The sequence below is a fragment of the Macrotis lagotis genome, chromosome 8 (genome assembly GCF_037893015.1).
Source record: "Macrotis lagotis isolate mMagLag1 chromosome 8, bilby.v1.9.chrom.fasta, whole genome shotgun sequence".
Lineage (NCBI taxonomy): Eukaryota > Metazoa > Chordata > Mammalia > Peramelemorphia > Peramelidae > Macrotis > Macrotis lagotis.
Genome location: NC_133665.1, coordinates 25,343,386 through 25,362,450, shown reverse-complemented (window position 1 = coordinate 25,362,450; position 19,065 = coordinate 25,343,386). Strand labels below are relative to the sequence as shown.

At 34.9% G+C, this 19,065-nt stretch overlaps 1 protein-coding gene across 1 annotated transcript in view; it reads right to left on the bottom strand.

Annotated features, from left to right (window-relative positions):
• Positions 1-2,318: 2,318 nt before the first annotated feature.
• Positions 2,319-19,065, bottom strand: part of PGM5 (phosphoglucomutase 5) — a 203,575-nt gene continuing 186,828 nt past the window's right edge. The window contains exon 11 of the mRNA XM_074196536.1: positions 2,319-3,869. Coding sequence (XP_074052637.1) covers positions 3,780-3,869 — 90 coding nt within the window. The 3' untranslated portion in view covers positions 2,319-3,779. The remainder of the gene's footprint in view (positions 3,870-19,065) is intronic.

The window sequence follows — 19,065 nt, the reverse complement described above, 5'->3', positions numbered from 1 at the left end:
TTTTTTCTTAAGGATATGATTTCTCTCTCAACACATTCAATTTAGATCAATGTATAGCATAGAAACAATGTAAAGACTAACAGACTGCCTTCTGTAGGGGGTGAGGGAAGGGAAGCAAGATTTGGGGAAAACTGTAAAATTCAAAAATAAATAAATTTTAAACATTAAAAAAATGCCTCTAAGATAAACCACAACCCCCAGTTAATCTTTAAAGCTCTACAGAACCTGATCCCAATCTATCTTTTCAGCCTCACTGGACATTACTCTCCTTTCCATACTCTGCTATCTAAATAAACAAGTTCCCTTGCTCCTACCCCCATTCCCACCCCACCCCCACCCCCACACACACACTTTATCTGGCATCTTTACTCTGACCATCTTCTATAATGCACTCCTATTTTTGTCTCAAAGAGTGCCTCTCTTCATCATCTTCTATGTGAAGCTCTTCCCGATACCTTCAACTACTAGTGTCTTCTCTCTCAAATGTCCTTAGATATTCTTTATAGAATCCTTCTATATCTTTATGCAGCTTTATATATACGTATACATCTAATTATAAGTACTCATGTCTTTATTGCATAACACAGTAGCACATTAGCAGATGCTAAATAATACTTGCTGATTGCTTACTCATTACTGATTGAATGTATATATTGCTTCTCTCCAAGACAGAAGTAAAAGAACTGTTATCTGGGCTAGGTTCTCACCAGGAAGGAACTTTGAGGGGAGAGAAGGGAGTGACTTCCCCATCTTAGAAACTGTGGTAGAAGAATAGAGAAAAATCAAGAATAGTTTGACATGTGCCCTGCATTTGAAGAAAGCAAATTCCAAAGACTTCACTGAAAGAAAGAATAGACATGATCCTGTGGCTTATGATGGTAGTAGTCCACCCAACAATGACATTCATAAGGCATGCATATGATCACTTCTAATGTCACTCAGATACCAGTTGAACTAAATGGCCACTAAAGGCCCTTTCACCTTTTTCACCCAGTTTCATGTTGGTAAACTCCTAGAAGATGGAGGTTTTTTTTCTTTTACAGCACCCAGAATAGAAATACATACATAATGGGCATTTAATATAGTCTTCTTCTGAATGAATAGTCCAGATTAATCTAGAGGATATTTGGATAGGAAATGGGGGATGGGTGTTGGAGAGTGAAAGCAGGGAAAAAACACTAGACATTGACAAAACCCCAGCCATCCTACTGCCTGAGAAATTCCACACCTATGATCTCTGATCTATAGTTTTCTAGAATTAATATTTGACTGACTGAAAAAAAATCAATATTTAGGAGACAACAATAAAAGTTGACTTAGGTCAGCAAAAGTTCAACCAATTTGAGAAGGATGCCTATGAATGGCAGCCGAGTTAATAGATTATGTTCTTTGAGAACTGGGATTACTTTTTATTTTTGTCATCTTATTTTTCAATGCCTAGTTCCCTCTCCCCTCCCAAGACATTTAATCATCATTGATTGAATTGGGTTGAATTTTTGCTATCTTCAAAAGAGCATGGCAGATTAATAAGCAGATCATCACTTCAAAGGAGATGAGTGCCAGCCAGAATTGAAGTTTCATTCAATTTCTGATGTGTTTTGTGGCTAATCTTGCATAACCTGAATTCAAACAAGGTAACTGAACCTGAACTTTAAAATGACGATAAAGGATGAAAGCCTGGATGCCATTTTTGGTTTGACAAAATCTCAAAAGCATCCTTGGGGAATAAAACAACCTTGTCATCATGTTGATAATGTACAGTCATATCGAAACACTTCATATCCCTATTTGGGGTTTTCTTGATAAATATATTGGAGTGGTTTATCTGTTTCCTTTTCTAGCTCATTTTACAGATGAAATTGATTCAAACAGGTGACTTGCTTACACAGCTTGTTCCCAGAGATAGTGAATGTCTGAGGCCAGATTTTGACTCAATAAGAATGACTGCAGACACTATATCCATTGTAGCACCTAGTTGCCTGTCACCCACTTAAAATGGGACCCCTATGAGGTGAAAAATGTAATACAGAATCTTCAAGCCTTCTTAAAGGAAATTATCTAACACCAAGTGGTTCTTATCCCAGGGTCTATGAATTTTTAAAAACATATTAGGATGATTGCATTTCAATATAATTGGTTTCTTTGTAATCCTATGAATTTTATTTTATGCATTTAGAAACATTATTTTGAAATAGGCTTAACCAGACTTCCAGTGAAGTCCATGATATAAGAAAGGTTAAGAAACTCTTTCTAGATAAAGTATCACTTTGGGAAATAGTGGGGGGGGGGGAATCCACAACCTTGATTAGACTGAAATATAACATTTCACTTTTTTATTAACTATTAAATGTCATTGTGATTTTTGACAGAAGCATAGAGAGAAAAACAGGAATTTTTTTTTTACTTCCTGGGGAAATTTCCCCAAATGGGTTCACCTTAACCATAGCCATAAGATTCTTCCAGACAGTTAGACTACACTAGGTCATCTCAATTGGTGAACTGATACATGAGTGTGTTGTTCCCAAGGAAGCAAAACATATTCAAACAAATCTCATGCACAATGTGTTTGTGTTTCTTGTGGAGTATAGAGTCATCTCACTACAGCTGCATTATCCTTTCCTCAAAGAAGAAAGAAAGATATTGTCATCTGTTTTCCTCATTCTTCAGAGGGTCCCCTGGCTCTTCTTCTATCCTTAGTCTACAAATGAGTCAAATGTCCTTTTCTTTACCTTAGTATTGCTTGTATGTTTCCTTTGGCTCCTACCAAAGAGAAGATGAGACCAAAGCATATTCCAATACCTTTCTTTGTGAAGCAAGTTCAGAAGGTATGCACTGCTAGGCATAATCAACAAGACAGTGAACCCTGAGGGATTTTAACCTCCAAGGATGAAGCAGTATAAACACGTGTCCTATGAGCCTATGCTAAATGTGGGAAATGTTCAAGACTTGGAAGAATTAAAAATGCTCATTCCCATAAAGTTTTTCCAATGAATAGTTTCCCTATATGAAAAACAAATGACAGATTTGTAAGTTTAGGAGAACTTTGGAAATAAACCAGCATTTTGAAATATGATTCTTTAGAAAAGTAAGTGGGGAGATATCCCCCATTTTTATGTACTGTTGGAAAAATGGAAGTGTGTTTTAAAAGAAGCTTTGATGGGGAATCCAGAAGATTGCTGCGAATGCGAAGCTAATGATCAATGGTGAGTGGTGGCCTGATGGTGAGTCACATTGGAATATGATCTGCTGTAGACACTGGAATCCTCCAAACTATTGAGTCCATCTGTCTTGGGTATCTACCTCTGAGTTGCCCAAAGGAGTCTGTGGTCTTTAAATTCATCTAATATCCTCCCCACTGGCATTGCTCTTATTCTCTCTCCTTAATTCTGAACCTTTTGTCATATTGATCTAGTATAAGACAAACAGAGCACTTAACTGTTCCATAACCCACTACTTTTCTTTTTTTGTGACTGTTGAGATCTAGGAATGGAGGGGATGTAAGTTTAAGTCTTGATTGTGAGTTACTCATGAGGGAAGATCTAAAAAGATACTGCAGCTTTAACAGACTACTAAATACATGACTGCGCTGCTAAGTCAATGCAACTGGCTAAGGTTGAAATGAAATTAAAGTCTTCTTTTCCCCACCCACCTCCCCCACAACAACAAAACAACATTTCAAAGTCATATAAGGCACAAATAGGTAGCAAGAAGGCATCAGCAAAGGCAGCTCTCCTTTCTGGTGCCCTCTTGTGGCCCCAGATCAGCAAGCCTTCCTTGGGTCAGGTGATGACAGTGGGGCCCCGACGGCCAGTCCTCTCATGAATCTGGGAAATTTTCAAGGCAATGGCTATGAGAGGACTCAGCACAGCCTGGAAAGGAAAAAAGAAACATGGTGAACAATTTGACTCATTCTTATTTCACAAGGAAATATTACAAGAGGATATTAGATTTAGGGGCGGCTAGGTGGCATAGTGGATAAAGCACCGGCCTTGGAGTCAGGATTACCTGGGTTCAAATCTGGTCTCAGACACTTAATAATTACCTAGCTGTGTGGCCTTGGGCAAGCCACTTAACCCCATTTGCCTTGGAAAAAACTAAAAAAAAGAGTATATTAGATTTATAAGAATAAAATGCTAGAAAACAGGGTTAACTTCTTGTGGAAGGTGACATTTAAGCAAGGTTTTGAAGAACCTAAGTTCAAATTCAACCTCTGACTTTCAGGTGTTTGACCCTGGGTAAGTGATTTAACCCATTTGCTTCAGTTTTCTCAATTGTTAAATGAGTTTAATAGCATCTACCTTAAAGGGTGGTTGTGAGGATAAAGTGAAATATTTGTAAAGTGCAGAATATCTGGCACATAATAGGAACAATATAAATTCTTATTCCCTTTTCTTTTCCCCTTATTTCCCCAGTTGTCTGGGACAGACAGAGCTGGCCCTACCTGTCCACCCCTAGACTTGGCCAGAATTGGACATTGACCAGGTCCAGCCTTCTCTCTATTTCACCCAAAGAACTCCAAGAGACTAAGTCAGAGATATTCAACAAACCCCATTCCCACCCTAATTTGCATCATAGATCACCCTGCCTTCTTTCATAAAGGCCTATAAGTGTCACTATAGGCTTTAAATTTCACCTGATAGCTAATTTCCCTCCCTGGGCAAATTCCTAACCCTTGGAAAATCCCTTTCATGGCTTGGGGGAAAGTCTACAAGCAAGTAAATTTGTAATGGTTATTAATCCAGTCCAGTAGACAGAACACTGAGTCCAGATAAATAATAATGATGATAATGATAACAATAAAAGTTAACATTTAAATAGTGTTTTAAAGTTTGCAAAGTGCTTTAAAACCATTATCTTATTTAATCTTCACAACTTTATGAGGCAAGTGCTACTTGCCTCCATTTTTACACTTGAGGAAACTGAAGCAGACATAAAGTGCTCAAGGTCACACAGTTAAATGTCTGGGGTAGGATTTAAACTCAGTTCTTTCTGATGCCAGGTCCAGGGTTTTACCCTCAGATCCACTTGGTTGCCAGGTCTCAGCTCTTGCCTTGAGCACATTACCTATCCTTTCTTGCCATTTAATTTCTTCATTTGTAAAATGTTGGGATTGAACCCAATGGCCTTTTAAAATCCTTTAAAATCCTTCAGATCATGTGAGCTGAGTTATGGCATTACTGAGGCAAATAGAGAAAAATGACTTTACCTAGGGTTTCACAACTAGTAAGTATCTAAGGTCAAATTTGAATTCTGATCTTTCTGACCCCAGGGCCCACTTCAACCACTGAGCCACCTAGATACATCATATCTATGTAATGATCAAAAGGAATGGAGAAGTAGGATTTGCTGCATAGAAATTTTATTTTACAATTTTTTTGGAAAGGAAAGTCTTATGATTGTGGGAACACAGCCTAGACCTTAGTACTCATCTGGTTGAAAACCCCTTATTTTACGGATAAAACAGCTGAAGCTTTGACAAACAAAGTGACTTGTCCAAATTAACTAACTCAGGATTCAAACTTAGATCTTGTTCAGCAGACATTTTCTTGCTCCACAATGACTCCCACCAATTCCTTAAACTCATATTAGCTAAAAAGAGAAGGGTTATGTGTCTCAGAGGTTTGCAGTGTCCTAATCTAGGTTTCGTAACATGGAATGTGTATATATATATATATATATATATATATATATATATATATATATATATATTTATATATATATCCCCAGAAGGTATAGGGAATATTTGGTAAATAACTATATTATTCTATTGAAATTAATGTTCCATTTATTCTTGGTATATGTGCATTAAATTTCAGAATTTATTTCCTTTCACCTTAAATAATGGATAAAGGAGAGTTGAAAGTCAAGGGATACATGGGTTTACAAGATTGAGAACTTCTGACTTTAAACGATCCTAACTTCTTACCCTATTAACATATATCATATGAAGGGAATGGTAAAACAGTTATGCAGTCCATGATTTTATTTCAAAATTGTTTCACTCTAGGAAATGATGAAAATAAGTAATACAGAGAAGCATGGAACAACATATGAACTAATGCAGAATGACCCAAGTAGAACCAGAACAATGATAAACAGAATAACTATAATAATGTGAATGAAAAAATGCAATGTAATTATAATTGATCAATCTTGGCCCCCGAGAATGTGATTGAAAGGGTGCTATGTAATTTGTTTAATTGCTTTTCCTTTCTTATAAGAGTAGCTGTTGAGTGGAGTTACATCTGGAAATGACAGTGATGTAAAACAAAAAGCATCAATAAAAGTTTAAAAATATACATCACATAGATAAATTTTCAAAAGGAAAACATTCTATAAGCAAACATTAAATGCAGTAAATGATTATGGACCAAGACTATAAAAAGAATCAATGTGCTATCACAACTCCTTTGAACCACATGGGCGATATCTGAGTGAAGTTGGTATTTTTATACTCTGTATTTATATTTTTTATAATCATGAACTCCTAAAGTCTGAAGTAGTATCCTTATATTCTTGAATTTTTTTAAGATACTTGGATCCTGACCAGTTTCCACTTTCCATTTATAGGAGAATAAATGGTGACTATTAATTAATATGGATCTATTGATACGTACAAAGCTCCCAACTTACAAAAGATAAAAGATGTCTTCTAAAATGGGTCTTGAAAGTTTGAAACACAAAATGTTCTACTCCATTGAAATCATGTTATAAATTCCATTGAAATTATGTCATAAATAGTGCTTAGGATCTTAGGCCAACCCATAAATACCTATTTAAACCCTGGTATACATGGAATGTTAAAGGACTTAGAAGGCCTCTGGTGTATTCTATGGGCAAGAATCATACAGAGTAAAAAAAGCATGCAGGGATTACAATATGCACTGAGAAAACATGGGTCTATCCAATCACTGAAGCCAGTAGTTAAAAAAATTGATTTCATTTGCAAGAAGATAAGTGTGAGATCATGCTATTGTAACAGCAGTAGTTAAAACAGAAAAAATACAATATAATGGCTTATTTATCTTGAATGATTGATACTTCAATTGATTTTAATTCAACCAACATTTAACATCTGTTATATGCAAACACTAGATTTAGTTCTAAACAGTTAAAAATGGACTTATATTTGACTTTAGGAGAAACATGTTTAATAAGAAGATGAAGAGAAATCTACAGGGTTTTGTGAAGGTCCTCAAGGTTGTGTCTTAAATACTTTCAAAGGTGTCCAAGATGCAAATGACAAAAATAATTATTCTACACTGAGTCAAGTACATATATGTGGAGGTGAAGTGGCATGAGAAAGGCCAAGAGCTTTGATTTCAAGCAGTTCAAAATACAGATTCAGTTCGGTTTGTCAGTTTACTTCCTACTTTGCTCCCATCTTTTCTTTCTGCTCCCTTACTTTTTCACTGAAGATTTCTTTTTACCATATCATATCTAGATTTTTGTTTTACCATGACTGCTCTTTGGTTCTTTTGGATAGACAAAGAGATTATAAGTGATGCCTAGATAGATTGATCTGTTGTTGTTTAGTCATTTTTTTCACTCATGTTCAACTTTAAATGATGCCTTTAGGGGTTTTCTTGGTAAAGAAACAAATAGCTTGTCATTTCCTTCTCCAGCTCATTTTACAGTTGAGAAAACTGAGGGAAACAGGGTAAAGTGATCTGCCTAGATCACATAGCTAGCAAATGCTGGAGGGTGAATTTGAACCTTCCTAACTCCAGGTCCATTTATCTAACTACTGCAACACATAGATAGATAGATAGATAGACAGACAGACAGACAGACAGATAGTGAAGAGAGAGATAAATAGTTTCTTAAGCATCTATGTATCAGGCATTTATGTCATTCCCTTCATGTGATATATGTTTAAGAATGTTCCTAGACTGAATGAATGTAAGGGAGAAGAGAAGGAAGAAGGCTGAGTATGTGCACATTGTGAGAAGCTCTAAAGGATAATTAACTATATACAGTCAAGGAGAGAGATGGGACCTGTTATTCCATTAGTATAGGGAGCTACCAGGTGAGGAAAGTCTATCTACCAAGAGAAGTTGACAGCTTTACTACAGCTTAAATAGTTGCTTAGAGCATTGAAAAGTTGAAGGACTTGCCCAGGGTCATATGACCAGTATGTGTCATAGGCAGGATTTCAAGCCAAGTTTTTTGGGTCCTGAGGTCTTACTAGTGGAGAGGAGAAGAGGTCCCCAAGTGGTAAGAAAGCAGGTAGTGGGGAAAGAAGGAAAGCAATATATCTTTTTGGTTGTTGTTCAAGTCATTTTTCATTCATGTCTGACTCTTCAAGACTCTATTGGGGGTTTTCTTGGCACAGATACTGCAGTGGTTTGCCATTTCTTTCTCCAGTTCATTTTACAGATAAGGAAATTAAGGCTTAACCAATGGAAAAACATAGTACTGATCTATAAATGAAATAGGGAACTTGCTTTTCTATTTCTTAAGCAGCAGCATTGCTACTGGAAAGTCAAGTCAACAAAATTCTGATAATACCAATTAGATTCACTCAACTATTTTTTTCAGTATATTATTTGGGAGAATAAATGCTTATTCTGATATGCAAATAAAATAAACAAATAATAACCACTTTCCTGGAACATTTTTAGGTTTCCCATAATAATCCAACTGCTAGCCAAGAGTAGAAAAAAATTTTTTTCCTCCAAAGCTATAAGCCTAATGAATTATACTCTGACTCTATTATCAATATCTCAGAGCTTAAAGTTAAGTTTCTAATTACACACTGACCTTTAGAGCAGCAGGTACCTTTAAGATTCAAGTATAATGTAGTCAACAACTAAGGCTTAAGAATTTTTGACTAATTCTCTATTAATTTTTCAAGATTCTAGACTTCCAGTAACAAAGTAAACTATCCCCCAATAATAAAACACAGAGAAATGGAAATACTGAATGTGGGATCAATTTACTTCTATTATGAATCAAATCTCCATGAACCAAAAAAAACACCTTTTTTCCATTGTGTAAGTCTATTTAGCAGTCTTGAATTGAAATGAACACAAAGTTACTAACCAATATGGACAATGCAAAAGTTTAGTGAGGATAAATTGAAACAAAATTAAATTGCTCCTGGCTCAGATAGACTGATTTTCAAAATATAAACCTGTGCAAAATCATTGTGTGAGGAAAAGGGGGAAGAAAGAATATTTCAAAGTTTAAAGTGGATAAAACACTCCAGAAAAAACTTGAGCAGAACAAAAAAGAAGCTATAGCTTCGAGCATGCTCAGCAATTGACAAGCCTAACAAAAACCAGACTGTCCAGACAGGGTCTGTTTTCTCATCTACCCTTTCCTGCCTTTGTCAATTGTTTCAGAATTTCAAGAGCTAAAGGACAGCATTTAGATGGCCCAAACACAAATGAAACTACATGAAGCTGACTTACTTCTTTATTCAAATATGAGCTCCATTTGGTTCCAAGGGCATAGGATTTGTAACAGGGTAGAGAAAATAGAGAAAGAGGCTCTAACCTGGCAAAGGATCTGTTTACTCATACATCTGAAAGATATTAAGGGAAATCCCACTGTCCTCTTTTTGGTACATCATAGTTGAAATATAAATGAGCTGATGCTTTTAATTTGCAAAAGGGGCATCAATACTGTTTTCTAGATTCCTCTCCTTCCCACTTAACACTTCAGAAAAGCTGGGTTCTGCCAAGAATTGAGACCAAGCAGGGGATCACACAACTCCTGCACAATTTGGAGAAAACAGGAAGATTGTACCAAGTTCCTGTGATAGTAAGAACCATGAACTAAAACAGGCCCGTCAAGAAATGGGTGCATAGTGTCACAGAACTAAAAGGATAAAAAGTGGAAGTCTGTATTTGAAATCTCTGGACAGATCTTAGGATGTGTGTTAACAAAGACAGACCCCCAAGATCTAATGGACTTCCTTTAGCTGGAAAGCTCCCATTATCACTGCTTTCCTGATAAAGGTAACAACCAAATCTAGACAACTTCAGTCACTGCCCTCATCCTGTAGAGTTTGTTATTTTTATCCTGTAAATTTTATTGATGCTGCTTTTCATTGAAATTTCCTCCTCAAACTAATAATGAATAAAAATGGACACTTGATATTTGATGCTAGCAACATCCTTTTTCCCTATTGTCTCTATATGTCGCTCTCTCTTTGGATCTTTTACCATGTATTTGAAAATTTGACTTTCTGAGAAATATTCATGGAGACATAAAGAGAAATTAGAATCAAAATTCTAAAAATGTTATAAAATGGTTAACAAAATGTAACTGCATAATTAAAACCAGAACTAAACAAAAACAAACTATAGGCTGATATTTTTTCCATTTTTTCAACCTTGATGGACTCACCTAAAATACCTTGCCAAAATTTGCTTTATGATTTGCCTTACATGGTTTGATGAATTCCAAAGGAATATTTCCATGATATAAATCCCCACAGCCAGTTATTTTCTTTAAAGTGTGACTATATTTGTTATAATAGCTTTAGTTATAGAAAGTTTCTTCATTTCAAGAAGAATAAAAACATTTCACTAATGTTGGACTCTATCCCTCCTTACAACAGTTCCCTAAAAATAACAGTTGGGTGGAAAAGTGGTTTCTAAGAGGTTGTTTAATTTAACCTAGGTTGCAAGAGTCAGGGAGATTTTGCCATCTAAAAAGCAGCAATAAAAAAACAGACATTTGATTCAGTGTCACCCCGTAATAATAACTGGGACAGTGAATCTCCTGACATGTAGATGCTTAGGCTAAGACAATCCTTAATGTATTAACATGCCCACCCAGATGCACACACTCCTCATATTAGTTCTAGAAAAATTGTTGCTGCCATTGAGGTTTGGTCTGGTACCCTGAAGATGGCATCATAATGAAATGAATAAAAAAATAGTTTTCAATGCAACTGAGTACTGTACTTGGAATCAAGAAGATCTGAGTTCAAATATGACTCAGATGCTTACTAGCTGTATAATTCTAGGCAAGTCACATAACCTGTTTACCTCATTTTCCTCATCTATAAAATGGGAATAGGAAGTTAGGGATACAATGAATAAAGTGCTGGACCTAGGTTCAATAAGACCTGAGTTCAAATCCAGCCTCAGATATTTGTCAGCTTTGTGACTCTGAGAAAGTCTCTTAACCCTGTTTTCCTCAGTTCCCTCATCTGTAAAATGAGATGAAGAAGAAAATGGTGAAGCACTACAGTGTCTTTGCCAAGAAAACACCATAACGGAGTCACAAAAAGTCAGACACTACTTCTCAAAGGATGTAGGAAGAGTTGGAGAGAGGGAAAGAATCTGAAACTCATTTGAAAAACAAATAAGAATAATACTAGCAACTATCTCCCTGGATTGTTGTGAGGATCAAATGAGATAATATTTGTAAAGTGTTTAGCACTTTACGCTGACTGACAAACATTAAGCACTGTGTAAAAGTTATTAGGACAGCTAGGTATCATTTGGATAGAGAGCCCAGTTTGGAGTAGGGAAGACTCATCTTCCTGAGTTCAGAACTGGCCTCAAACACTTACCAGCTGTGTGATTGGGTTCAAATACTATAGCAAGGCCAAAGAAGATATGCAGTTAAAATGTAAACTTTGTTTAATGGTTTGCCAGTAGGCCATAAAAAGCATAGATTAATTAATAAACCAGAGCTGCCAATGAGCTCAAGTATTGCATCAAATCTCATCTTGCAATGTCAGTGGAAGAATGCCATTCATTTTATTTATAAGGACCTGCCACTGAACATAAGATATTGGAAAGAAAGAAGGAATATGAAAAATTCTGAAAATCAAATGCAAGGCTCTTGATAGACTTAGTTAATGATATACTTTATCATCCTGGACTTGGAATTAGGAAGATATGCATTAAAATACAACCTCAGACACTTACTAGATGTGTGATCCTAAGCAAGTCATTTGGTCTTGTCTGCCTTAGGTTCCTCAACTGTAAAATGGCAATAAAAATATAAATTACCTCATAGGGTTGTTGTGAGTACAAAATGAGATAATATTTATAAAGAATTTTGTAAATCTTAAAGTGCTAATATAAATGCTAGATATTATTAACCAAGATTTTGAATCCACCTACAAAACATGTTTTTGTAAACAAGTTAGGGGAATATATTCTACCTATAACAACCACTAAAATTTTCTGGACATGATTGCATAGTAAAAGTACTGACAAAGGTTTGCTACATAAGAGACTGAAAACAGAAAGTGAGATGAACAACATTTCCATCTTGTACAAAAGTTTTTCTTTGAAAACAGAAAGAGGGTCAAGAAATATCCTGTACTTTTAATTGTTAATGTAATGATGTGATTTACAGGTTGCTATGCTATATCCATCAATCTGTATTTCTTCTCATCTTGAACCAGATTTGCTGTAAATGCTACCTGAGACCTTCAGAAAAAGCTCGATTTATCAGGATTCAACAACATCAATGACTATAAAGTTAGAAATAGAAGCATTAAAAGAAATTCATGCTACTCTGAACAATACATTGATCTAGGACAATTTCAAATGACTCATGATGAAAAAATAATGTTGACCTCCAGAGATAGAACTGATGAACTCTGAGTGCAAATTGAAGCATAATTTTCTCACTTTTCAAAAATCTTTTTTTTTGGTGATATGGTTACTTTTGCATGATTTCACATGTGTAACTAATTTATATCATTTTGTTTGCCTTCTCAGTAGATGTAGGAAGAGTTGGAGAGAGGGAAAGAATCTGAAATTCAATTTAAGAAGAGAAAAGTTAAAAAAAATAAATGAGTAAATGCCATGATTCCTAGCAAGAAAAGAAACATCACCTGGAATTTATAAGGCCAGTAAATAACTATTTTTATGAAAGCAATGACCAAGATTTCTTCTTCCATCTTCTTGAATAGCTTCACCAGTGAAGTCTACCAGCATAATACTAATATATTTTAAATAAGGGACCTTTTCTCTATCAGTTGTAATTGTGATAGACATTCTACCCACAATTCTTAGCAAAACAGTGTTTTGATTAGAATTTGATATAAAATTTATTTGATATAAAATCTCTCAGCTTACTATTTAAAAATTTTCATTTTGATAAGTATAACACCATGGAGAAAGAGAGTCTTTTTGCTTATTTTAATGTTCACAGCACACCTTCTGTTTTTCTTACTGATCTCAGAAGTAGGGTTGGATCTCTCTGGAAGCAATTAGGCATTTATTTTGAGCTGGAAACCACTTTTTTTTTTCAAGAGGAAGAGGTCAACAGCAGTCATGCATTTCTTTTTTTTTTAATTTAAGGCAATGAGATTATGTGACTTGCCTAAGGTCACACAGCTAGGAAATTATTAAGTAGGTTTGAACTCAGGTCCTCCTTATTCCAGGGCTGATGTTCTATTCACTGTGCTACCTAGTCACCCCTAGCAGTCCAGCATTTCTATCCACATTGAGGACTCTGTTTTTGAGGGAATCAAATCCTACTAAAAGGAGACTCGGGGGCGGGAGTAAGATTGGGGGAAAAACTGTAAAACTCAAATAAAATCTTTAATAAAAAAAATTAAATTAAATTTTAAAAAAGGAGACTTTAGGACCTAAAGGTTGTCCAAAATGATTTTAGTAGCATGATGAAAACAAGTTACTTTTCAAATACTTCTGGACTTGTGAACAGAGAGGATAGTGAATTATATATCATTTATAATTTTAAGAGATTTTAGTACAAAGCATCTACACTCTGGGGTATGAATTTAGGAATTACCCACTAAAGAGCTAATGTATAAATTCTCAAAGGGTCAGGGATAGGCTTTAACAATATATCAGAATTTAAATAGAACATGACTTAAAGAAGTAAAATCATAAGAGGTTAAATAAAAAGGTTAAAAAGGTTAGACATTTCCATGTATTCTTCACCACCTTAAAATATGAAAAATAATTTCTTATTTTGCCAATTATATAATCATGGGTGTACTGAAGAATGATGCTTTTTTCATAGTAGAACCTAGAGGAATCTTAGAGATCATCTTGTCCAACTCCCTCATTTTTTATATTTAATTGAAGACATGGGAAAAATAAGTGGAATGACAGAGACAGAATTCAAACTCTAATCTCTTAATTCTAGGTTTAGCACTTTTCTCCCATACCATACTACCACTTAGGACACTTTAAATGACTTGGTTGCAGATTGCCAATTAACAGATATCTAACTACTCACAATTACAGTCCTCTAAAATGTCCTTTCCCTTTGCCCATATATTCTTTCTGAATATTTTTTTCTTTTGCCTTAGGCACACTTGAATCACTGCTCATCTGACCAAGTGTAAGCAATTGCTTTAAATAGTAACAAAAAATTTTAAAAGCTGCAAATCTCCTAAAAGAAACCAAGAATCTAAAAAAGTGATTTAATTTCATAAGTGCAAAAATACTCTAAGAAATATTCTTTTATAAATTTAAAAAACAAGGGAGGTATAAGTTCTATCTTGAGATAGCATCTTAGGGAATCAATTTCCATGGTTGCCCTTTAAATTCCTTCTGACATTTCTAAAAATACAAATGGAATTTTATCTCTTGTGGAATTTGTCACTTAGGCTCCATTTGAAGTTTTTTGGTTCCCTGGCCTTAATCACTCTCAGCTACACATCATATCCAACTTCTTTGGGATCAATTTTTGTGCTCAGCACATAGAAGGCAGGCAATGCTTCACTCTAAGTGGTTATGATAGGCTTCCTAGAACTGCACACCACAACCTCCCCACCTTCCAAATCTCTTTCCACTGCTCAATGAGATAAGAGCATTCAATAGACAGTAAAGTAGATTTATAATTTGATAAACAGTGAAGTAGATTTATACCATAAAAAAATATGACTTGATCTATCTATTGGGCTGCCCTCAAGTATAGTGAGAAACTCAGACTATGTATCCTAAATGTGTTAGAAGAGTTATAAAAGGAAGAAATATGAAAATAATAATTGCTTATATTTATGTTGAGAAAAGCAAATGATATAACAAATGCAATGAACCCCAAAGGAGTCCCAAAGTTAGTCATCACTTTATTTTCAAAATACCATTTGATGCAAGCCATTATAATTATATAGTAGCTTAAGATTTACAAAGCCCTTTGGGGTTTTTTTTTTTAAATGTCTATGCATTAGGTAATATAAATCTTAATTTTATCAATATCATACCATTTCTTTCAAATGAGAAAACCAAGACAGCCCAAGAAATTGTACCATGAGTAAATTATGAACCCAGGATTCAAAACCATGTCTCTTTATTTTTATAGCAATATTCCATACTACCCCAGAGAGACAGTAAGGGAGAAAATGCCATCATCAAATAAGAGAGTGTCAAAGCATTTCAGAAACATTTTATCACTCTCTTGATCCAGGATCAAGGCAACCAGGTTACCATGGTATCATAATGTCCTATACTAAACATTTATGTTCTATCAATGTAATTAGTATCAGTGGAAGGAATCCATCTCATTGTTCAGCCAACTATCCAAGAAGCTGACAAGAGAAGGGCAGTCAAAATAAATGGACCTCATTATACACTTTTTGTAAATAAAAGGCCACTGAAATTGGAGTTAGGAGCCCTGAGTTCTAGTCCAGATGCTGACATGTACCAACTTGGAATAAGTCTCCTGATTTCTCCCCCCAAATAAAATGAGGTCAAATTAGAGTTTGTCCAAACTCTCACTCTAAATTCTTTTATCCTGAAGAGTTAAACTTGAGCATCTTCACCAACCTGCAGGGCTGACACTTAAACAAGCAAGTAAACAAGCATTAATTAAGCACTTACTGTATGCAGGCATTGTGTTAAGTATCAGGATACCAAAAAATGGCAAAAAAACAAACCAACAAAAAACTGTTCTCAGGAAGCTTGTGAGCTAATGGGGAAGACAGCATGAAAAACAGCTATATTCACACAAAATATATATAGGAATATACATGTATATAAATACATATATGTGTATGTTATACATATATATATACAAAGATATACAGGAATATATATATATGTATGTATGTATGTATCTCAGAGGAATATATATCTCAGAGTAAAGGCACTAACATTAAGGGGATTGGGGAAAGGTTTATTGCAGAAAGTAGGATTTTAACTGGTACTTAAAGGGAGTCAGGAATCCAGAAGGAATATAGAGATGAATATAGAAAAAATTCCAGGCATGGTGGAAAGCCCATGAAAAAGGACAAAATTAGGATTAACAAAACCTACATTTAAAAAATATTCGTAAAAGCTTTTTTGTAGTGGCAAAGACTTGAAAATTAAGGGGATGCCCATCAATTGGGGAATGACTGAATAAATTGTAGTATATGACTGTGATGCAGTACTATTGTTGTGTAAGAAATCATGAAAAGCCTTTGGTAAGAAATCATGGAAAGACTTTGATGAACTGATGTTGAATGAAGTGAGCAGACCAGAAGAATACTGTACACATTAACAGCAATATTATGTGATGATCAACTATGATGAACTTGCTTATCTCAGCAGTATAAAAATCAAAAACCATTCTAAAGGACTTGTGATGTAAAATTCTATCCACATCCAGAGAAGGAACTAGAAAGTCTGAATATACTTACCAAAGCTTACTATTTTCAATTTTTAAAATTTGTTTTATGTATTATGTTTTCCTCCCTGTTTTATTTGATTCTCCCTTCACATCATAATTAATATGAATATGGATTTAACATGGTCATATATGTGTAATCTATATTTTATTGCTTTCTGTTTGGGGGAGGGAGAAAAATGTGAGACTCAAAACTTGCAAAAAATTAATTTGTTAAAAACCATCTTGGAAAATAATTTTTTTTAAAAAAGAAGATGGACAAAGTCAGAAAACTGGGTGTCTTGTATAAGGAAGAGCAAAGATGCCAGAAGGGAATCAACTGTAAGAAAACTGGAAAGGTAAGAAGGTAAAATCCAAGCAGAAGCTGCCATACTTGATCCTGTACATAACAGGGAACCACTGGAGTTTATTGAACAGTATTAGATTAACTGACCTTAGTTAATTGGAAACCAAAACTGAAATCCCTATTTCCAAAGGGGTTTTCAAGTTTCTAGTAGTGAGACATGCTTATAGCTACAGAAAAGTAAGGTTATCCTTTGTATATGAAAATGATGTTGCCACAGAGGGATTTTCTGAGCTTTATTTTGAGAATATTTCCTTTATAGTGCACGAATTATGTCTTTTAAAAATAAGATTCTTTTCAGCATTCTTAACGGAATAAAAGAATAGTGTCCTAAAGATGCTTTTCCAGTGAAGTCCTTGTTCACTTTGTGTATTTTCCCCACCTTCCTACAAGAAAAGGTTAGAAAAATCCAAATTTGTAGCTGTCAGCTCATGTAAAAGAATGAATCTAACAGTGACTTTTTAGAAGACATTTCCAAAGAAGTTACACTTTTGGTAGAACAATAGCAATAAAAATAGAGAGCACTTTAAGGTAGGAAAGTGCTTTTAAAAATTTTCATTTGGTCCTCACAACAACTTTGGGAGATAAGTGCTATTATTCTCCCTATTTCACAGATAAGACTGAGGCAGCCAAGTCAAATGCCCTGTCTAAAATCACAACAACTACTAAATATCTGAGGTTGGTTTGACTTTGAGTCTTTCTGACTTCAGGTTCAGTGCTCTATCCACTATGACAAACTATCTGTTGTTGCTTTTCAGAGTTCAGTATTGTCACCTTTCTCTTCTGTTCTGAGAAGTAGTGTGGTATAGTCTATAGAAATAGGTTATGGAATATGTAGACTAAAGTTTTCAAGGGAGTATTGAACTCTTCCTGTCATATACACGTGTTTATTAGGACTCTGGAGTATATTCAACAACAATGAAAGTAAATACAGAGAAGAGGAAGAATCCTAACTGGAAATTCAGCAACTCCAGAAGAATCTTCTCATACAAAGTAGATGGGGAGGGGAGGGAAGTAGGGCTCATATTCACACTAAAAAGTTAATCAAACTATATTATGCATCTGCCTCTCCCACTGATACTAATTTGACCTTGTGATCATTTCTACCCATTTGAGCTACTCAAAAGCAATGGAGACATATGTCCAAGGAAGAGTTCCATGGGCTGTTAAAGTATTTCAAATCAGCAGCAAAGTGTAAAGTTTTGATAGTTAAGAGGGAAAGAACAAAGGGTTATAGATTGCTTTATCAAATGTCCTTCCAGCTCCAGGGATCAAAGAGTCAAAATCCTAAACATTTTCTTCTTTCTCATCCTTTTCAAATGTACCAGGGTCTAGTTGTAATGGGGAAGAGTATTAGAAGTGAAATCAGAAGACTGGGTTCAAATTGAGAATTTGTTGTTCCTTGGGAAAGTCATTTTCTTCTCTCTGGGACTCATTTTCTTTATTTGTATAAACAAGGAGGTGTGGGGGAATTTGCCTAGACTGTATGATCTCAAGGGTCCCTTCTAGTTCCAAATTCTCCATCCTATAAATTCGAAGCAATCTGGATTAAAATATAATTTATGTTAAATACTTCCCTACACCACTAGAGGGAAATCTAACATACTTGACCTTACTTTTTAAAATGATATTTATGGAATCATAAATTAATTATGAAAAATATTTAAGACAATTTTTGGCAATACCATATTTAAAGCCAACCTGAAGATACTAATATCATAATAATAAAAAGAGATAAAACCTAGACTTGGTATTTTCATTAACATAGGGAACTCCTGAATGAAACTCCCTTTTGCAATGTAAGAAGTACTTCTCAGAAACTCTGAGAGAGTTCCCTAGAGTTCTAAGAAGTTAGGTGACTTGCTTTATATTATATTATAAAGCATCAGTCATCAAAACTGTTTGGTATTGGCTAAGAAATAGAGTGGTGGACCAGTGGAACAGACTAGGTGCATTAGCAGGAAATGATTATAGTAATCTGCTGTTTGATAAACCCAAAGAGTCCAGCTATTGGATAAAAACTCTCTCTTTGATAAAAACTGCTAGAAAAAATGGAAGTTACTATGGAAGAAACTTAGATTAGGCCAACACCTCACACCCTTTACTAAGATAAGGAAGAGATGGAGAACATCACCAAAAACCAACTAGATGACTTTGAT